Genomic DNA, 23360 nt, shown 5'->3' with positions numbered 1-23360 from the left:
CTCAGTAGCTAGCTAGCTAACTTTCCCGTTCCACCTTAAACGGTGCACAATTTAAGGCGGAATGGAAAAATAAAATAAGATAGAAGCCCTTTCTGAAGACTACAGTTAACTAGTACACCAGCAGTCACAAATTAATTTAATTGGTGCGTAAAATTAACTCTATTATATTTTATAAATGAACGTCTCGTATTTTATGTGTCGTGATTCAGCGAGGCTAAAACTCAGGCACAGTTTCTGCTGTAACCCGGAGAAAGAGAGGAGCTTTCACTCAGTCTGAATCCCGAGACCGGAGCTAGAGTTTAGGACCTGCCGCTCTGCCAGGCACTGCACCTGTCACTGCTGCCAGAGACGAGAGTGAGAGTGTGTGAGCTCAGGTTCAGTCTCAGCAGACACACTGCCTCAAAACTCATTTATCAGACTTTCTCTCGCTAGTTCTTTTACAAACACGCACCTCCAACCTTTATTTTTCATAAAAACTTTAATTCTAACTTTTTAACCCCAATAAAACTTTAAAGGAAACATATTAAACCTTTTTTTAAATCCCTTTCAGAATAAACCGTTAAAGCTCTTTGTCACTTTGGGCAAATAATAAGCTGTTGCTGGCCACACCCCATGTTTATGTTAAACTTTTACATCATGTTAGCGTTAGCTTGTGCTAAATGGCAAAACACAAACAAGCTAGTTCATGCTTAACTGTAACAGAAGCACATTAAAACTCATTATTTGAAAGTTTTTACATCTCCCTTATCTGCTGACTTGCAGACAGACAGTAGGTATAGATTCCACCCTCAGACAAAGTCTGCTGTCTAACCCTGCTGTGAACAGTCTGTGGTTTTCAACCAGCAGACCGATCTAGTGGGTGGGGCTCTGGTGGGGGTTGACAAGTGAGGGGTGGAGCCAGGGTGGTTCTTCTATGCAGGTTTTCTTATTATGACATCACAATGAGGGAGGAGCCATACAAATGGTCCACAGAAACAAATGATTCCTGATACAAAATTGTTTCAGCTGATTTACAGAAAAGGCATGGATGGATTTTTTTGTTGATTGGAGTGTTTATAGGGTTTTTAGAGGATTTCGAGACCCAAATAGAAATAAAAAGCATGCAAGAAGTGAGTTTTAAATAGTATGATCTTATATTTGTAACACTAAATAAACCATATTCTTCGACATAGTAGACATATATTTTAAATGGTCTTGTTACTCTAAAATGTATACTAAAATTTTAATTCAGAAACCAAATCTATAAAAGCACACTTAGAGGAACATGAGGATTCAAGTCCCCTTTAAAGTGTGTAGGGAGATCAAATGTAATGGCTGTTCAGGTGCAGTTTAACCTGATTTATTACCCAGTTTAGAACTACTACAGCTAAATAACAAAACAAATATTATAATAATATAGAAAGTGCATCGGACAAAAATCCACATTATACTTTGGAATACAGGACTTTTCTGAGTTTACTTTATAGCTCCGCCCCAGTCAGCTTTGACCAATTTGTGTGTGTGACCCATATTTGACCTCTGTCTAAATAGTTCACGATTTGTAACTTTGAAATCCCAGACAGTTCAATGCTTCACATTAAGTTTCACTTTGATTTCAGGTAGAATCCTCCTGAAGTTTAAACGCTCTAAATAAAGATTTTTCACTGATTAAGTCTTAAACTGAATTAAAGACTAGATTAAAACTCAGCAGGAGGAACTGGACTCTTTATATCAGAGCAGATGACGGTTGATTGTACGCGGCACTGTTCCACCGAGCTCTGAACACTGATTACTGCAAAAAGAGACAGTCAGAACCGTCAGCCGAGTTATGAGTCCGATCACAGGGGAGGTGAAGTGTGTGTGTGTGTGTGTGTGTTTAATAAGGGTGGGATGGGGATTATGAGAGTGTAGGATCGTGCTCGAGGGTCTTCGTTATTCCGAGACGGTGGAGTAAACGCAGAGCTTCAGAGACCCGCAGATCCAGAGCAGAACTCCACCCGGATCTACAGCAATTATTCTAACCCGCAGCGAGCGGCGCCGGCCGCGGACCACTCTCCATAATCAGGTGGAGGATGAGCTCTCGGGGGTCCGCCCCTCACTCTGACTGATGCTTCCTGACAGAGGGGGGCGAGCGGCGGCTCATCGGGAGAATCCCAACAGGTTAATAAACACACCGCCTCAATCTGAACCAGTGACTTTATACAGAACAGCATCATAGAAAAGTTACTTTATTTCAGTAATTCAGTTCAAAAAATGTGAAACTCATATATTATTTAGATGTATTAAACACAAAGTGATCTATTTTAATTAATGTATTTATTTTATTGTTGATGATTATGGCTTACAGCCAATACAAAAAAACCCAAATCAGTGTCTCAGAAAGTCAGAATATTATATACAGTAAGACCATTTGGTACTTTTTCGGCAGTGTGGGCAGTGTGTCGTGAAAAGTCCTGCTGGAAAATGAAATCTGCATCTCCATAAAAGTTGTCAGTAGCAGAGGTTCAGCATGAAGTGCTGTAAGATTTTGTGGGAAAACAAAACTGCACTGACTTTAGACTAAGATAATAAAACACAGTGGATCAACACCAGCAGATGACATGTCTCTCCAAACCATCACTGATTGGTGGAAACTTCACACTAGACCTCGAGCAGTTTGGACTGTGTGTCTCTCCACTCTTCCTCCAGACTCTGATCCCTTTATTTACTTTAAATGAAATGTAAAATGTACTGATGATCAGTGATGGTTTGGAGAGACATGCTGATCATCTGCTGGTGTTGATCCACTGTGTTTTATTATCAAGTCTAAAGTCATAAAAAATGTATTGTTTCTTTGTTTCTTTGTTTAAAAAGAGTGTGAACTGCTTTTGTTGAAGTAACTGTCTCTACGGTCTCTACTAAATTTAGGAAAGTGTACTGGATGGAGCTTCACCAATGTGGCTTTATATTTTAATCACTACTGCTTTATTTATCATGATGGCTGTAAAAAAATGATATAAACAACAAAATATACATCTTTACTTGTTCTTCCACATATACATCATATTTTTGTTTATGACCCACTTGTACTATATATATATATATATATATATATATATATATATATATATATAGTATATATATATATATATATATATATATATTACACAATTTTATAAAAGCATAGCCAGTGTCTAATTGCCGTTTTTCTTCAGAAAACAATAAAAATGTCAGCAAGTATCATTTTGAAATATTGGACAAATCGGTCGATGCCCACAATTCTAAATAAAGCAATTATCAGCCAATAAAATCAGATATAATTGTATATACAGTACAGGCCAAATGTTTTTGGGCACATCTTCTCTTTTCCAATGCGTTTTCTTTATTATTTTCATGACTATTTTCATTGTAGATTCTCACTGAAGCATCAAAACTATGAATGAACACATGTGGAGTTTTATGTACTTAATAAAAAAAGGTGAAATAACTAAAAACATGTTTTTATTTTAGTTTCTTCAAAACAGCCACCCTTTGCTCTGATTACTGCTTTGCACACTCTTGGCATCATTCTCTCAATGAGCTTCAAGAGGTGGCCACCTGAAATGAAAAGTTTTCCAACAGTCCTGAAGGAAGGAGTTCCCAGAGGTGTTTATTAGCACTTGTTGCCCCTTTGCCTTCTTCACTCTGTGCTCCAGCTCACCCCAAACCTCAAATCTGGATTGGGTTCAGGTCCGGTGACTGTGGAGGACAGCTCATTTTTTTTTTTTTTGTTAAGTACATAAAACTCCACATGTGTTCATTCATAGTTTTGATGCTTCAGTGAGAATCTACAATGAAAATAGTCATGAAAATAAAGAAAATGCATTGAATGAGAAGGTGTGTCCAAACTTTGCCTGTACTGAATATATAGGCATTCTGGGCTAATGCCAATATCAGATATTGCCCAGACTTTTACTCTGGTATAACTTTAATTTTAAAATAGCATAACCAGTATCACCCAACTGTAGTAGTCTGGCCAGTATCCATTTGTCTTTTTTCTTTAGAATACCATTAAAATTAAGTAAAGTAAAAAGTAACGTAAAGTAAAAATTAAGTAAAAAAGCAAGTATCATTTTGAAATATTGGACAAATCGGTCGATGCCCGCGATTCTAAATAAAGCAAAGTCTGATATTATAGTATGTATGGTATTGTATGGTATGGAATTGTGTAATAACCAAAAGTTGGTTTTGGTTATTACACACCCTAATATGCCATAGAGGGTAAAATATTGTTTTATTAATTGGCCAGTCCTAGTTATATAGCACAGAGTGGTCTAATCCTGGATACAGTCCTGAAAGTCAGACTGCTGGCTCTATCATTCATACTGAGCCGAGCCCAATATCCCCCAGCCAGCAGACAAATACACTCATTTACTGGATGCAAGAACAAATATTAACTGCTTCTGTCCATCGCCGCCACCCGTGTGTGTGTGTTTGTGTATAAAGTGTGTGTATAAGTGTGTATGTGCTTGCCTTGCTAAATCAGGCAGGCATTCCTCCTATTTTCATCAGGCCAGACTCAAACGGACCAACGGCAGCAGAACTTGGCAGTCCTTAAAGGCGGCCTCTGAGCAATTACAGAAAAAGCCATCTCCCCTCCGAGAGAACACCGTTCCCCTGCCCACATCAATCCTGTTTATGGAACAAGACAGAAGCGAAAACAACGGAGCCAGCGCCCGATATAAACGCTCAGGAACCCTTCCCTCAGTCCGGCCAGCGCCGACTCCCCATCAAAAACTGCAAAGAGAGGGAGGAACAGGAGGCGGAGAAAGAGAGAGAGAGAGAGAGAAAAATGAAAAAGAGTGAGAATACAGAGTGAAAAATATAAGAACAAGAGAGACAGAGAGAGAGATGGAGAAGCCAAGAGGTTAGAGCTGCAGGGGCAACGTTACCTCCTGTGGAGATAAAGAGAACGAACGAGAGAACGACAGAACGAGAGAGAGAACGAGAGAGAGAACGAGAAAGAGAACGAGAAAGAGAGAGAGAGAGAGAGAGGGAGAGCACAGCGCCAGCTCAGTCTTTTTCCAGCCAAGAAATGTCTCAGCATGACAATCAGAGAGAATGACATTAAGATTCTAAAAGAAGACACCAGGAGATCGCTCTTAAAGGAGCAGCGAGAAAAGCGCCGTTCTCACGCTGTCAAACCTCGTATCTCCAAAGACAGCAACTATCTACAGGAGAAGAAGGTTTTCAATGTGAAAAGTTTTTATCCCAAGTATAGCTGGATAATGTTATACATCATACATATCACTAAAAATAGATTTAAAACTGCTTATTACCAGATATCACAAATAACCATACAGTAATATAAATAGATCAGCTTTGCTTAGGCTACTTTAGACTAAGATGTAAACTCAATGAAGGCAGTCTGAGACACATGCTTGGTCTGAATCACCAAGTCTGAGGTAAGAGTTTAGTGGCGTTAGTTTAGATAAAAGAAACGTTACCAATGCCTGCATTGATAACATGCTGTATTTTTATAACTAAGGCTAAAATATCTCTGAAAACATTTTGTCCTTTGAGTTTTAGAGCTGTTAAATTGACAGTAGGGGGGAAACGGCAGGTAGGCATTCTCTGATGCAGTGCTGTTAGCCAACCAGGGGCGATATATTTGCATGTGTAAGGGCTGGTGCCCGATCGAGGCGTCCTCCAGGGCATCGGAGGGCGCGCCAGGCCAGCGCCGAGGGTTAGTTGGCTAATTATCAACACCTGCTTTCAACAGCTTATAAGCAGCGCCAACTAGCCACTCGGCGCTGGATCTTTGAAGCTTGTGAGAGCGAATCTATGCCCGTTTTTCGAGCGAGCCTCGGCTCTTTTCTCTTTCTTTTCCCGCTGTCCCTTTGGAGAGAGCATTGATCAGCATCGCTGGCGTGCCTCTCCCGCAAAAGTATCTTCCTCTGTCCCTTTCCTCTCTCTCGAGTCTGCTAGAGATAGAGCTGTGTGCTCTCTCCTGTGTGTGTGTGTGTGTGTGTGTGTGTGTGTGTGTGTGTGTGTAGCAGCCGCGAAGCACGCGGTTTTGCTCACCTACACTCTCCCGCTGTTCCTCCCCTCTGTGGTGGAACAGCCTTTAATCCAAAAGCACCCCAATTCACTTCTTTGTTTAGTTTGGAAGCTCTTTTGTTTTTACCTCGCTCCATAAGAGGTAGCCGTTAGCTTCCGCGGCGAGTCTTGTTTACATTCTCCCCTTCTCTTTCACTCACGCTGGGTGTGAGGTTTTTGTTTTCCACCCGTTTTTACTCTCCGCTCGTTTTCGTGGCTCCGCCCCTTTCGGCGGAGGCTCTTTAAAAGGCGATTAAAGCGGCCGCATCCCAATCCGCTCGCTGGTGCAGCGGTTAAAGCACTGGGCTGCGACCGCGACAGGCTGAGTTATATATATATATATATATATATAAAATCTTATTATATAATATTAATATATATATTCACGATTATATATTAATTCTTATTATTATTATTATTATTATTATTATTATTTTCCCCTTTTTCTTGGGTTTACCTGCTTTGAGATCTGCTGCTCTGCACTTGGTTCCTACAACCTTCTGGGCTGGAGAGCTACTGCTCCCCAACCCATTACAGCATGTATGAATATTCATGAGCAAGAGCCAAATCCTGTCTTTATTTTTCAGAGATCACTAGTTCAGTGATCTAAAGCAGGGCTAAATAGAAACACAAAAAACGGCTCACATGGTTTCATTTCTACTAGAGACACAACTAAACATTTTAAAATAAATTAAAAAACGATGGAATAAGACCTTTAAGTCGAAACAATCTAGAAATGTGCTTTCACACTGCAAATGGTTCAGTTGATTCACATAATTTAGTTGGTTCAGACCATGTTTTGAAGTACACCTTTCAAGCCTGATATTCTGGTCCAAACCACTTTAAAAACCGAAAACGACAAACCAAGCATGCTATCTCGTAAGAGTTAGAACCTACTGAAGACATATCTGCTGTATTACAAAGCATGCAGAGAAGTGAAGGAGGTCAGCAGAGTCAGAAGACACATTTTTACACACAGGCAGAGGGGGGTCCGGGGGTCTTGCCGCACTGCAGAAAGTAACTTCCAGAATTTCCTTCCATGTGCCAAAAACAGGCCATTACAGCTCATTCCTCTGGCTGCCGAAACTGAGCCAAGACCCAGCCAAGACCGAGCCAACAGAAGCATTCAATAGATATTGAACAGGCTGACTATGCAGTAAACAGACATAACCGTATTATAACCGATTAATACGAGTCGATATAAATATAAACACCTGATATCCAAACACAGCATTTATAGCAGAACTGCAATAGACACAACTTTCTAGAAGCTCCTGGGTGGTACAGCTGTCTAAGCGCTAACCTACTGTTATTCCCCAAACAAAAAACGGTTCTATATAGTGATGAAAAAGGTTTATCTGACAAAGATGTATGAAGGTTCTATGAAGAACCTTCTAGAAAATGTTTTAATCAATTTTGAAAAGTATTAAAAAAATATAAAGGGTATTCGAAGTTGTTGGGGTTCTATGTAGAATCACTGACTTAAAATGCATATGAAACCAATTCATCTTGAAGTATTTCCAACCATCCATCCATCCATCCATGCATTTAAAGCTGGGTCTCACTGTTAGATGTTGATAGAACTACCTCCACCATGTTTAGAAGCTGTACTTTATCCTGGCTAGCTCTCAGTGTGAGTTACAGATGTAACTACCTCCACCATGTTTGGAGGCTGTATTTTATAAGTTACAGTGGGAGCAAGCCAGGATAAAGTACAGCTTCTAAACATGGTGGAGTTAGTTTTATCTATAACTCACAGTGAGAGCTAGCCAGGATATGTTAAACTACCTACACCATGTTTGGAAGCTTAACTTTATCCTGGCTGGCTCTTACTATGAGTTGTAGATGTTAAAACTACCCCCACCATGTATAGAAGCTGTACTTCATCCTGGCTAGCTCTCACTGTGAGTTGCTGAAGATGAAACTACCTCCACCATGTTTGAAAGCTGTACGTTATCCTGGCTAGCTCTCAGTGTGAGTTATAGATGTAACTACCTGCAACATGTTTAGAAGCTGTACTGAAGCACACTATAATCACACTGTAATTTGTTGGGCAAGTTATTAGGTAGGTGGTCTCTCTGTGGGAGATGTAGAGAAAATTTAACTCAAATAGCGTCCACCAAACGACCCAGAAACCACCCAGAGAGAGAGAGTGTGTGTGTGTGTGTGTATGTGTTTGTGTGTTTTTGTGTGTGTGTGTGTGTGTGTGTGTATATGTGAGAGAGAGATAAAAGGTCAGATAAGTGCTGTGTACATTAGAGCTTAACATGCAGCACACACACACATATGTGATTGAGTGTGTATGTAATATACAGTGTGTGTGTGTGTGTGTGTGTGTCACTTTGATGCAGGACTTCTCTCCAGAGACATCTGGTGTGTGTGTGACTCAGCTTAGCTCTCTGGCAACTCAAACAGCCAGAAAGCTAGAAAACAACACTCAATGGCCACTTTATTGGAAACACCCACCTACTACACCTTGTGCTTTCACTCACTCACTCTCTGGCCACTTTATTGGAAACACCCACCTACTACACCTTGTGCTTCTACTCACTCAATGTGGACACTTTATTGGAAACACCCACCTACTACACCTTGTGCTTCTACTCACTCAATGTGGACACTTTATTGGAAACACCTACCTACTACACCTTGTGCATCCTCTTACTCACTCTCTGGCCACATTATTGGAAACACCTAGCTACCACACCTTGTGCTTCCACTCACTCTCTGTGGCCACTTTATTGGAAACACCTATCTACTACACCTTGTGCTTTCACTCACTCACTCTCTGTGGCCACTTTATTGGAAACACCCACCTACTACACCTTGTGCTTCCACTCACTCACTGTGGCCACTTTATTGGAAACACCCACCTACTACACCTTGTGCTTCTACTCACTCAATGTGGACACTTTATTGGAAACACCTACCTACTACACCTTGTGCTTCCACTTACTCACTCTCTGGCCACTTTATTGGAAACATCTACCTACTACACCTTGTGCTTCCACTCACTTACTGTGGCCAATTTATTGGAAACAGCTGCTACTGCAGTACTGCTGAACAGTGTTAGCTGTTTAAATGCTGTGCTCTGACATCGTGACGATGTTTTGGTATGAATTATTGAGATAATAAAAGCGTGAAGCTCTGGCGGGGTCCACGTTACTGCCGTTGTGCCGTGGGGGCTGCAGACAGGAGGGTGGGTTTTCGTGTGTTGTGTGTATGGTGGGGGGGTGGTAAATTGGAGCAGTGAATCAGACATGGCTGACACCGTGTCACTATTCTCCACTTTGATGATTTAAACATGACGGAGCATGCTAATCGCCACCGGCCTTAAAAACACACCATGCTCTGAATCAGGAGAAAGAGTCAAGAACTAAAAAGCAGTCTAGCAGCACTGCTGTATGATCCAGACTAGCTTTATAACTGCACCTCTTCACTGCTGAAACTGAGACTCAGTCCAGTCATGTCAATCTGAGCTGAAGGCTAAAGCTGTTTCCATGTGGGTCAGCCAGACGTCTGATTGTAGCAGTTTTCTCCAGTTTCCAAGAGTCTCTTAAACTTCTCTCTGACTTCTGTAATTTAACTTTATCATTAAATGTGTTCTGATCTTCATCTACGTCTCAACAATAGTCTGCTTAAACTAAAACCACACAATAAAATGATATGTTTGCATGGTTTTTATTGAACACAGCATGTTAACATTCACAGTGAGGGGAAAAGGTATGTGAATCTTTGGGTTTAATAACTGGTTGATCCTCCTTTATCAGCAAAAACCTCAAACAAACCAATCGTTTCCTGTAGCTGCAGATCAGACCTGCAGAACAGTCAGGAGGAATTCTGGATCATTCCTCTTCACTAAACTGTTTCAGTTCAGCTATAATATTATGGGATATCTGGTGTGAATCTCTCTCTTGAGGTCATGATGCCACAGCATCTCTATTGGGTTCAGGAGGTCAGGACTCTCCAGAAGGCGCTTTGTTTATTTATTTTCTTCTGTTGAAGTCGTTCAGTTGATGATTTATTTCTGTATTTTGGGTCGTTGTTCTGTTGCATCATCCATCCTCTGTTGAGCTTCAGTTGAGCTTCTTAAGTTTTCCTGCAAAATGTTTTGGTAAACTTGGGAATAATTTTTTCCGTTGATGACTGCAATCTGTCCAAACCCGCATTCTCCACCAATGAGATCTCAACCCAGAGCAAGGCCTAATTCGCACATAGTGCATTGAACAATAGCAACGGAAGACTTTTATACTTTTTTATTAGCTAGAATGCTAACATATCTCTATTTTTATGCTACCCCCTAACAAGATATAGCTGTTCCTGATCAGGTGAAGAACATCTAGCAAATTCTTACCACAATATATAACAAAATATGAGCACATTTTGAACAGTAATATTCAGGGAACTTGTGTCTTCTGTTAAAATTAAGCAGTAAAATATTTGTAAAGCTGTTTTTAGTGTTATTCCTTTGGGGATATGAGGATAATTCTTTATTCCTCAAAGTGTCTTCCTCAATATAAGGAGCCCAAAAGCGATTTGGCCTAAAAAAACGATCAGACTCTTCTCGTTTCCAAATTAGATATCATTAGAAGTTCCGATTCAAACTCTTTTGGCCCAAACTTCCAATGTGCAAATTTTAGTATTAATCTTTCGCCAACACTTTCATCCAGTTGTTCTTACCTACGGAACTCAACTAAAGCTCTATCAACAGCTTCTGGAACCTGATCATGAAGCTCTGCTGCCGTTTTCTTTCACTAAACTCTTTAGGTAAGCTAGAAGAACCCACAGCTTCAGTGTTCCAGGTTCCACACAGCTGTTTGGTCGGAGAACGTGCACTCCCGCTCTGGTTACTATGCAGAATTCAGGACAGCAGATTCAGAAAGCGCTGAAAAACTCAGCACAGCTAAATTAAGAACTCCAGCACGGACTCGCAGAAGCACAGAAAACACTGAGGCGTTCTCAGCAGATCGCTGCTGATCTTAGACTCGTCCTCTCCTCGCTTGGCAGCGGGAGGCAGGATGAGCAAGTGGAGCTGGCAGCGGAGCCTCGGACAACTTTATTTCTTTCAAGAAGCCGCGGAAAGTTCATGCAGAACAGCCATCTGTCCTGAGCGCTCGCCTGCCAAACTGCTGCGCTCTCCAGATCTAAAAATACACGCCAAAATAAACACCACACTCACCAACACAAAATTAGGAGACTAAAAGTCCATCTGAGACTCGTAGTCCACTATTCACACACACACACGTATATATATATATATATACACACACACAAACACGAGTTCAACAAGTCCAAACTACCAAAATCTTCTCAATAACCTTAATAAAACAGGGTTTTATCCAATACACTTTTTAGTAGCATGTGATGTACTGTTGTTTTCTGTGTCTCAATACGACTCTAATTTAATCTATTTTAACCGTATTTTTTCGGATTATAAGGTGCATTAAGCGACCAATCAGAGTGTCACTTGCTCATCATTCCCTTTAAGAGCCTGACTTTAGAGCTCTGACTTTAGCACATTGCTATTTTAATGGTGCAGCTACCTGGACTTTTCCAAAGCAGATTAAACAGACAGCGTGAAGGAGCTCCAGCAGCTCATTTACTGGAACAGCAGTGTTATTTTATTTAGTTTTTGTTTGTTGTTGTTGTACAGTAAAAGCTGGGTTTATGCACTAGGCTATTTTAATGATCTGTAGGCAAGCTGTCAGTGTGTCTTTGCTATCATTACGACAGGAAAAGTACACCTTGTGCTGCTCTAATTAAATTTATTCTAACCGTATTTTTCAGACTATAAGGCGCACCGGATTATAACTTCAAAGTGAGCAAGGGTGTGGCCATGTTTCCCTTCTAATGGGGAAGCTAAGGAAACGCCTAAATAAACAAAACTGTAATTCATAAAAAAAACATTTTCTTTTAAAGTTAAACAAGCGCTGGATGTTAATCTACACAGATTTCTCTCCTGAAAACTGTTTATTATTTGGGTGAGTAAAGCACTTCTGTTTATTTACAGTAAAATTTCCAAACTTTTTTTCTAAGGGTGAGTTTACAGCGAAGTTTCTCCAGCACTAGGGCTGGGTGCAGCAGCAGCAGCATTAGCATTATCCGCTAACCGTAGCAATAACAGGATGTAAATAGTGCTTAATAGCGCTACACTGAGGAACCCTGAGTGTTTCGGTAAGCAAGGAGATATCAGCTAGCAGTTCATCCCACGAAGCTTGTTTTAACACAGTAAATATGCAGACTACAGTCCCAATATACTCACCACTGAACAGCTTGAAGAGCTAGCACTGCAGTTCACAGCTAATGCTAATGCTAATGCTGCTGCACCCAGCCTTAGTGCTAAAGAGAAACTTCACAGAAAACTCACCTTTATAACTCTGTACTTCAGCAAAGTGGTTTTACTGCTCCTTAATACCTGACTGGTAGAATTCAAAATTCATAAGTCGCACCGGTTTATAAGGTGCACTGTCAATTTTTGTGAATATTAAAGGATTTTTAGGGCACCTTAAAGCCAGAAAAAATACTATGGTATGTTCTGGTTCACTAAAGAATCGAACAGTGCTCAGAATAATGAATTCTGAAGTCTGTAATTTGTCCATATGTCATACAGTAGCCTGTCTCACCGTGTGGAGTCGCCTCCAGCAGTGCAGACTGAGGGAGATGTATATGTAGTCTATTCTAATGGCAGTGTGTACACTGTGTTCTTTGGCAGTGGTCAGTTCTGCTTATTTCTCCACAGTCTGTGCTTTTATTTTAGTATTTCTACACTAAAGCCTCCCAGTATCAGCACTACTACACCACACACTCCTCACACTGCTTTCAGCAAGCCGTGAACCTCAACCTGCATCATCCATCAGCTCAGAGAAGCCTTCAGAAGAGGCGTTTCAGAGAAATGAGGCTCTGAGAGAGAGTAAAGCTCCATCTTTAACATACCGATCTTTTTGTTGCGCTCGTCTCCTCTGCTGTGCAGGGTGATGGGGGAGTAGATGAAGGGGCTCGCTGTGGCCACGCCCTGTCCGGGGAGACCCTTCACTTTATGAGGGCGGAGACTCGCGGGAAGATTCAGCAGAGACACAGACCTGGATAACAAAGAGAAAAACAAAAAATCAAAAACTTAAACTGTACACTGTAATCTTAAAAATAGGGGTAGGCGATATGTTCCTAAAATAATATAAATTCTGATATTCTCAATATGGTATTATATAAGAGAGCACTTCAGTTTATAAATTAGTTTCTCTGATTTTGCTATTTATAGGTTTATGTTAGAGTAAAATTAAAATTGTTGTTTTATTCTATAAACTACAGACAACATTTATTCTAAATTACAAATAAAAATATTGTCATTTACAGCATTTATTTACAGAAAATGAGAAATGACTAAAAAAAAAAAAGATGCAGAGCTTTCAGACCTCAAATAATGCAAAGAAAACAAGTTCATATTCATCAACTTTTAAGAGTTCAGAAATCAATATTTGGTGGAATAACCCTGTTTTTTAATCACAGTTTTTTATGCATCTTGGCATCATGTTCTCCTCCACCAGTCTTACACACTGCTTTTGGATAACTTTATGCTGCTTTACTCCTGGCAGGCTTTGGAGCTAGTCAGTGGTTTGATATGACTGTTCTCACCATCCTTCTCCTCTGCTTATCTGAGATTTTTCTTGCTCTGCCACTTCAGGTCTTAACTAAAACTGTGTCTGTGGTTCTTCCATTTCCTCACTCTGTTCCTCACAGTGGAAACTAACAGCTGAAATCTCTGAGATAATGAGCTTTTTATATCCTTCCATTTGGAGGAAAGCGTAGCGACTCGGTTCTGATACATCAGCTCACAGACGCAGCCTTGTGCTGATCCACATCACCCTAGGAGTGATGAGGGGAAGAGCTCCATCTACCCAGAGAGAACAAGACCAGCAATCCCCATAATCATAGCGGAAGTGCTTAGCCGCTGGACCACTTGGAACTTTGAAAGTATTCTCAAGTGCAGTCACCGCAAAGACCATCAAAAACATTATGATGACGGAAATGGAACTCATCAGGAATGCCCCTAGAAAGGAAAAGCAAGAGTTCCCTCTGTTGCACAGTAATGGTAGAGAGATAGTGGATTAATTGTGGCAGAATACCAACTTTTTTTAGAAGAAGAATATTTGTTTTTATTTAAAAGCTTTCTTAATCCATCATAATATGTGCTGATATTCCAATATGCATTAACATTATCGCATTTTTGGAGAAAATGTCCAATTAGATATTTCATCCCTCCCTCCTTCATTCACTGCGGTTTGTGAGAGGAAGCTGGAGATGAGAGGACCTTTCTGTGAAATAACTGCTGTAAATGAACTCCTTAATCTCAGGAGTCCACCGGCAGCAGAAGACCGACGCCACAGCGGAGCGGCCATTCCTTAAACTGCAGGAGAGGAGAAGAACTCATTAAAATTAATTTCACAAGCACACACTCAATCAAACTGCCATGTAAAACCCACTCCTCCGTTACAGAGACGGAGTGAGGGGAGGATCGACGCAGAGAATAAAGAGAGGAACTGAGAGACAGAGCAGAGCCATGAGGACCTGCAGAGAAACCTGACCATCAGGAGACACATTTAAACCCAACATTTTACCTCACAGACACCGGAGGAGACAACCTGATCAGCTGCCCAGAAGACTAGGATGGTTCTCCCAAAGTTCCTCAATAATAAAATCCAACCACAGAAAAGGGTGGAATCATCCAACCTGTTCAATTGCAGGAGACACAACACTGTGTGGATACTCTGGGTTAAGGCACCGTGATCAGCACCAAGACCAATGATTGGTTGTCAGAATTCATAAATCCAGAAGACCTACAACTGAGTCTGAATGGTGTTTTTTTTATAGAAATGCGTCTGGATGATGTTCTAAAACTGCATTTGTACAATATCGTAGAATTGCAGCAGTTTAGCATTCTAGAACCGCAGTGGATCAATGCTCTAAAACTGCAGTCGCACAGTGTTCTAAGAACTGCAGTAGATCAATTCTCTAGAACTGCTGCCGCACAGTGTTCTAGAATGGCATTGGCAATGTTCTAGAACTGCGATCGCACAGTGCTCTAGAACTGCAGTCACACAGTGATCCAGAACTGCATCGGTTCCGTGCTCTAGAACTGCAGTTTCACAGTGCTCTAGAACTGCATCAGTTCAGTGCTCTAGAACTGCAGTCAAACAGTATTCTAGAACTGCAGTCGCACAGTGATCTAGTGCTGCAGTGGATTGGTTTTCTAGAAATGCAGTCACACAGTGTTCTAAAACTGCAGTTGCACAGCATTCTAAAAATGTAGCGGTTTAGTGTCCTAGAACTGCATTGGTTCAATGATCTAGAACTGCAGTTGCACAGTGTTCTAGAACTGCAATGGATAAATGTTCTAAAACTGCAGCTGCACTGTGTTGTGGAAATACAGCGGTTGCATATTCTAGACCTGCAGCACTTTGGTGTTCTAGAAATGCAGTTGCACAATGTTCTAAAAACTGCAGTAGATCAATGCTCTAGAATCGCAGTGGTTCATTGTTCTACAGCGGCACAGTGCTCTAGAACTGCAAAAGAACTGTGTTCTTGAACTGCAGTCACACAGTGTTCTAGAAATACAATGGATCAATGCTCTGAAACTGCAGTTGTGCAGTGTTCTAGAAATGAGCAGTTCAGTGTTCTAGAGCTGCAATTGCACAGTGTGCATAAGCTGCAATTTCAGTGTTCTAGTACTGTAGGGGTTCAGTGTTCTAGAACTGTATCCACACAGTGTTCTAGAACTGCAGTGGTTTGGTGTTTTAAAACTGCAGTCACACACTGTTCTAGAAACTGCAGTAGATCAATGCTTTTGAACTGTATTCGAATAGTGTTCCAGAACAGCAGCCAATTGGGTGTTCTAGAACTGCAGTCACACAGTGTTCTAAAACTGCAGCCACAGTGTTCTAGAACTGCAAGCATTGAGTGTTGTAGAGTCTTATTTATAATATACTCTAGAACTATAGTGGTTTGGTGTTCTAGAACTTCTGCAGTTCAGTATTCTAGAACTGCAGGGGTTTGGTGCTGAAGAACTGCAGCTGCATTATGTTCTCAGTAGTCTTTCTGTTTTCTAGAACTGCAGCCATAAAGTGGGATACTATTGGACGCTCTACCCTGCCGCACAATCTGCAGGAACTGTGTGAGAATATTGGAGTTATTATGGGATGGATCATCACAGTAGGAACATTAGGAACCTCTATATGTCTGTGTAGCTGATGTATTGTTTCTGGAGAGGGTCCTGCAGCAGGACGGTGAGGTCAGGTCTTGATCTCTCAGGCTGTAGAGAGGAGCTCAGATCAGGGTCAGAGAGAAACAGCTGTGTTGAGACTGTAGAGCTGCACAGGTTATATTCTCTCTCTCTGGGTGTTCCTGTCGCCGCGGTGGAGACCTGGTTAAAACTGCAGCCCTGCGGAGGACTGATAAGCAGCCCTGTCCTCTGATTGGCTGTGTCCTGCTCACCGTACTGCATATTCCCCTCCCCCCCCGCTGTGAGGAGGTTCTGTTACAGATACCCTCACTAATACATTCACTTATTGAGCTTTTTACTGTCCTGCTGTCAATCAAACGACTGGAGGAGGAGAAGACTGTTCTGGAACTGCATGTTCTAGAACAATGTCACAGTTCTGCTATAAAACAGCATATCTGAAAGCTGTTCTACAATTGTGTATTAAATTTATTCCAGAATTGCATATTTATATTGTCAGAAACAGTGCCAATGCAATTCTGGAATACATTTAAAACATTTTTTTTTGAGAACATTAAATTTTGAATCATAAGCCATCAAATTATGTTCTAGGACTATGTCTGAAATAAGTTTTAGAACATTTTTCCAAATTATGTTGTAGAACTGTGCCCAAAAAGTGCCCTAGAACTGTTTTCAAATTTTGTTCCATTATTAAGTCTGAATGGTTATCTAGAATTGTGTATTGTGTCATACTGTGCCATAAAAACAGATATTTGGTCTAGCTCTATGTTTAAATTGTGCTCTAGAACTATGCCTGAACTTTGCTCTAGAAATTTGTCCAAATGGTGTTTTAGAACTGTGTATTAACTGTTTTCCAAAACCGCATTTGCAAACTGTTCTAGAACTAAATTAAAATTGTCATACAAATGATTATTTTGTCTAGACTTATGTAGACAAAGTGTAGTGGTGTTCTAGAACTTTTTGTCTGAATCGTTTTCAAGAACTAAGCCTTAACTGTGTTCTAGAACTTTTGCCTGAATGGTGTGCTAGAATTATGCCTTAACTGTGTTCTATAACTTTTGTCTAAAATGTATTCTAGAACTATGCCTTAACTGTGTTCTAGAACTTTTTGTCTGAATGGTGTGTTAGAACTAAGCCTTAATTGTGTTCTAGAACTTTTGTCTGAAATGTGTTCTAAAACTAAGCCATAACTGTGTTTTAGAACTTTTTGTCTGAATCGTTTTCTAAAACTATGCCATAACTGTGTTCTAGAACTTTTTGTCTGAATCATGTTCAAGAACCATGCCTTAACTGTGTTCTGGAACTTTTGTCTGAATGGTGTGTTAGAACAATGCCTTAACTGTGTTCTAGAACTTTTTGTCTGAATCGTGTTCAAGAACCATGCCTTTACTGTGTTCTAGAACTTTTGTCTGAAACGTGTTCTAGAACCAAGCCTTAACTGTGTTCTAGAACTTTTTTTGTCTTAATAAGCCTTAACTGTGTTCTAGAACTTTTTTTGTCTTAATAAGCCTTAACTGTGTTCTACAACTTTTGACTGAACTGTTCTCTAGAGTTATGCCTGAACTGTGTTCTAGAATTTTTTTTTTTTTTTTTCTAGATCTGTGTATTAGCTATGTTCCAGAACAGCATATGCAATATATTTTAGAACAATTTTAGACTTGGCATAAAAATAAAAAAATCTGGATCTTTGATTTAATTGGGGTGATGATCTAGAACTTTTGGCTGAATTGTGTTCTAGAACTGTGTCTGTAGGGTGTTCTAGAACCTTGTTTGAATGGTGTTCTAGAACTGTACCTGAATTGTTTTACAACTTTGTCTGAATAGGGTGACCTGTGTCCAGAAGGTGGTTTAGAACTTTGTCTGAATGGTGTTCTAGAATTGTGTATTAAATATGTTCAAAAACTGCCTTTGCAGTTTGTTCTAAACAACACTGTATATTTACATTGAAATAAAAACATATTTTTGGTCTAGATCTATGTTAAAATGTCTGAAATGTTGCATTTCTGAAGAATTAGTGCTCTAGATTCAGCAGTTTTACATTATCTGTAGAGCAGCTTCCTCGGTTCTGGAGGTTTTACTTACTTGACGATGGGCAGTTTGGTGAAGGGAACCGGGGGCAGTTTGAGTCCGTCTGGAAGTGTGATGACGTTCATTCCTCCTGGACACTTGGACGTGTAGTTCTCCAGACTCTGGGTCACCTCCTTTTTCTCTGTAAAGACAAAATACGAACATAAAATCAGATTATTTAAATCATTCATTGGGAGATTGCTGCTTCGAATCCCGGTCATGCAGCTTGCCATCATCTGCCAGAGCCCTGAGAGAGCACAATTGGCCTTGCTCTCTCTGGGTGGGTACAGTGCAGTAGATGGTGCTCTTTTCCCTCATCACTCCTAGGGTGATGGGGATCAGCACAAGGCTGCGTCTGTGAGCTGATGTATCAGAACTGAGTCGCTGCGCTTTCCTCCGAGCGTTAGCACTGTGATGCTTCTCGGTAATGATGCATCAGCAGCAGTTCAAAAAGAGGCGGAGTCTGACTTCACATGTGCTAGTCTTCACCCTCCTTGTGTTGTGGATCACTACTGTGTGTGTGTGTGTGTGTGTGTGTGTGTGTAAACGATAGCACTATGAGTTCTGTTCTCCTGCTAACGGCTCTTTCCTCGCTCTTTATCGCAGAGCAGCGAATCTTTGATAAGTGCTTTCATTACGCAGGGTCTGATCGTTCCCCCCGAGCCCGAGCCCAGAGCGGAACACGGTGCGAGTAATGGGTTTACATTACCCACAATGCTCCGGTTCTGTTCTGCTGTTTGTCAGGCTGCTATTGTAAATAACAATACGTTCCTAAAGCCTCCACAGCTTTAATTAAAGAGCAAACAGAACAGATTCTTCTTCTTCTTCAACTCGTCCACACAGTTTATACAGCAGGGTTTATTAATGGCTCAAAATCCCCAATTCTAAAAAAGATAGAACACTGTGTAAAACTTAAGCCTTTTTCTTTTTCTTCTTCTTCTTTTTCTTAACTCGTGCCGCAATTTTTGATATATCAACTCCACAGTTCCAACTCTAAAACTTGCGTCATGATCTGGAATGGTGGGCTTATATACAGCTTTTTGACCGGATGTTCGGATTTCATAAAAAACTTTGTTAATGTCTAATTTTTTGTTCATTAAGAATGAACAGGGAGAAATGTTATGCCTATTTAAGTCAGAATGTTTTTAATAAATCAAATCAATATGATGTACGGTTTTCGTACAATCGTCATACAAACACATTGTAATCTGATTAATGCAAATACATCACCTCAATGCAATGCAACCACCTTGCAATACCTTAACAACCACCACAGATACCATAGCAACCTAGCATCCATGGCTGCGTGATGTATTTGCACCTGGTGTAACAACATGCAAACACATTATGTACTGATTTGTGTACAAAAAAACATTACTTTGCAACCGCCTAGCAACAGTCAAGCAAACAATTAGCCACAGATATCAAAGCGACAATTTAGGAACCACCTAGCAACACCGTAGCAACCACAGATACCATAGCAACCTAGCATCCACAGCTGCATGATTTTACTGCACCTGGAAAGGTAACGTGCAAACTCATTATGAACTAATTTGTGTGACCACCAACCAACCAGCAAGCAACAATCTAGAAACCACTTAGCCACACCATAGCAACCACCAAGCAGACACTTAGCAACACCACAGCAACCACCATGCACACCATAGCAAAACCTCAGAAATAACATAGCAACAACTTAGAAACAACACTTAATAACAACATAGCAGCAAACACAGATACATTGCAAAACCTTTGCAACCACTTAGAAACAACATAGCAACAAATACGAATAACATAGCAACAACTTAGCAACCACGTAGTAACACCTTAGCAACCACCAAGCAGCCATTTAGCAACACCGCAGCAACCGCCATGGACACCATCTAGCAACACCTAAGCCACGATCTAGCAACCACCAAGCAACACCTTAGCAACCAACAAGCAGCCACTTAGCAACAGCACAGCAACCACCAAGGACACCATAACCAAACCTTAGCAACCACCTAGCAACCGCTTAGCAACACCTTAGCAACCACATGGACACCACAGCACCACCATAGCAACCAGCCACAAATCAGCACTGCAATCACATTCCCAGTTTCTGCAGGAACTGCAATATAATTAAAACAAAACAAAAAAAAAACGATATTAAGAAACGTTGCCAAAGCTCAATTAAAAGAAACTGAGGAAACTTATGAAAACTTTTTTAAGGATCTAAAACAGTGTTTTTAGATGGTGTAGACATATGACATTTTTATCTGCATGATGCAGCTTTAATTAAACTGCATTTAATAATTCAAAGACAGTAATGATTTCTGGAAGTGGTTCTGGGCTCAGGCAGTGATTTCCAGTACAAAATCAGTACAGCTTGTTATCATTGCAGAGCCACCTGAGGACCCAAAGACCCCTAGCATCTTTCTAGCAGTTTCTACAGTACTTAGGCTGGGTGCAGCAGCAATAGCATTAGCATTAGCCTTAGTCGCTAAACTGAGGAATCCTGAGTGTTCTGGTAACCCAGGGCACTATCACACAGACTACAGACTACAGTCCGATATACTTGCCTCTGGACGGCGAAAGAGCTAGCGGTGCTGTTAGCGGCTAATGCTAATGCTGCTGCCCCCAGCCTTAGTGCTGGAGAAACTTCACTGCAAAAAAACTCACCCTTATAACTCTGTACTTCAGCAGAGTGATTTTACTGCTCTTTAATACCTGACTGGTAGAAATTTTACATAAGGAGAACCAGAGATTACAGAAAGCACTGACAAATTTTAAAGTGCACCTTATAGTCCAAAACATACGGTAGATTAATTGCACCAGATTTTAAATAAAAACCAATGTACTTCCAGTACTTAAGTAGCATTTTTATTAATCTGCTACTACTAATGCATTGTTTAAGAGTTTTACCAGAGTACTCTAAATATTGTGTACTGGCTAGAGGAGCTCATGGCTGCTGATTATTATTATTAGGACAAGGTTTGAAATGACCTTAAAAAGTTGATAAAAACTTTTTAAAAATTTGCATCACCTGACCTTTCCTAAGAAAGGCTGAGAACAACCCCATGGCTCTAACAAGCTAATTCAGGTCTCAGACCCTGGAAAGAAATGATCATAGAGCTGGAACCTCCTGGGGTGATCAGACGTTTGCATGGGGCTCCTTTCGCTTTTTAATTCTAAAACCCATTTCTACTCCACAGCAGAAAAACAATAAGAGAAACAGGAACTCAATAATTGAGGTCAGGTCTACAGACTGGTATTTGCAGCTAAGGTGAACTTAATTAGGGAGAAGAAAGAAGAATGTTCCTCAGATAAAGAAAGAACATCTCGCCTGTTGTGGAAGTTGTGCATTAGCAACAGCTCACAGTGTATTCTTCTGCTCGACTCTGCAGTTCTTAATGCCGAACAGCTTTAATATACGATTTCTCAATGAGTATTACTGAGGAGAGAGGCTTTACATCCCATAATTTCTCCTTATCCTTATTATATCAAACTACCTTTACAACACATATATGTATTTCAATATAACCAGCATTTGATTTCGAGTCAACAAAACCAAAAGTTGCAGGACACATAGGGTTCTATCGTACATCCTAGGCACTTAGACGCTTAGCGATGCTCATTGCTATCTTACACCCCTAAAACACTCTATTTTTATGCCTTACGTATATATTGTAAATGAGATGCTGGAGCTCCTTCACAGCGTAAACAAGCAAAGAAGCGTTGGACACGTCCAGGTAGCTGCATCGTTAAAATAGCAATCTGCCAAAGTCAGAGCTCATCTGGTTCTTAAAGAAAATGATGAGCAAGTGACACACTGATTGGTTTGTTTCACGTTACTCCCAAAATTAGTGTGTCAGTTGTCATTCCCTTTATGAGGCAGGTGAGCTCTGACTTTGGCGCTTTAGTATCTTAACAGAATGGTGGTTTTGTGCATCTCAGCAGAGACCGATACTGAGCTGTGAGTTTACACAGTAAAGATACACCAGAACAGCAGTGTTATTTTATTCTTTATTCTGTTTAGAGTTGAGTTAAAAGCTGGATTTGGAACTGCTGCATGGCTAAGATAGGATTGGGTAGCTGACTGTTAACTGTTGTCAGGGTTTTAATCAGTCAGTGGCGCACCTGCAAAATAGGAACACACCAGAAATGTACCTGAACACACCTCACTTCCAGACCATCACACCCATCAGTGTAGATGTATTCCTAAACTCTGACACTCTGAGGCGTGAAAATAGACTGTTGACGGGGTGTAAGATAGCAATGAGCATCACAACGCACTTTGCACAGGGTGTACAATAGGACTCAAGTCCAGTTAAAGTCAACATGAAGACCTGAACAGATTGACTTCAAGTCGAGACCAAGATGGTGCATCCCATAATTCTCTTGACTTTATTTAAGTACCACTATATTACAAATACAATTCAAACAATTCAACAAACAATCGCTCGGATAGAATAACCATCCGGACAGATGATCATGTAGTAACATGCATTACTTCAACTGCAAAGACTATAGGCTGTGTTAAATGTTGCTATACTGTGGTCTTTTCAGCAGACTCTGAAATGAAAGGAGTATTAAAAATCAGCAGGTAATTACAATTAACATAATTGATTGGGGTTTAGATTCTTAATTTAAGGCCTAATTAGGCAGATAGTTTAATTATACCATTACTTTAAAAGGTCTTGGAGCCCATCCAAAGGTAAGAGACATAAGAGGAGGTGTATTAGTGAAGGCCATTAGAGACAAAACCAGGACACTTTACATCAGAGTCAGCGATCGAGTCCAAGATAAGACCTATTATTAGTCAAATCGAAGACGCAGCATCTATATAGTCAAATACAAGTCAAGACCAGGACTTCAATGGAAGAAGTTTAGGGCAACAACACCAGGACACACTGAGCCATGTTAAGACCAGACTTTGCAGCAGACAAGTTCAAGTCAACACCAAGACTTTGAAGAGTATTAGTCCAAGACCAAGAGAAAGAATTTAAAGCAGATGAGTCCAAGTCAAGACCAAAACTTTGCAGCA

The 23360-nt window shown here is 40.5% G+C and overlaps 2 protein-coding genes across 3 annotated transcripts in view; both read right to left on the bottom strand.

The window, feature by feature from the left end:
* Positions 1 to 23360, bottom strand: part of eva1bb (eva-1 homolog Bb (C. elegans)) — a 519072-nt gene that overhangs the window by 46338 nt on the left and 449374 nt on the right. The gene's annotated exons all lie outside the window — the stretch shown is intronic.
* The window catches only part of LOC125788965 (trafficking protein particle complex subunit 9-like), a 294345-nt gene that overhangs the window by 73590 nt on the left and 197395 nt on the right, over positions 1 to 23360 (bottom strand). For both annotated transcript variants that reach the window (XM_049472933.1, XM_049472934.1), the window contains 2 exons: positions 18350 to 18476; positions 12970 to 13115 (listed from right to left, as the gene is read on the bottom strand). In XM_049472933.1, coding sequence (XP_049328890.1) covers positions 12970 to 13115; positions 18350 to 18476 — 273 coding nt within the window. The remainder of the gene's footprint in view (positions 1 to 12969; positions 13116 to 18349; positions 18477 to 23360) is intronic.

The sequence above is a fragment of the Astyanax mexicanus genome, unplaced genomic scaffold (assembly GCF_023375975.1).
Source record: "Astyanax mexicanus isolate ESR-SI-001 unplaced genomic scaffold, AstMex3_surface scaffold_31, whole genome shotgun sequence".
Taxonomy (NCBI): Eukaryota; Metazoa; Chordata; class Actinopteri; order Characiformes; family Acestrorhamphidae; genus Astyanax; species Astyanax mexicanus.
Note: the sequence above shows the minus strand (reverse complement) of the source record. Positions and strands in the feature narration are given on the sequence as shown.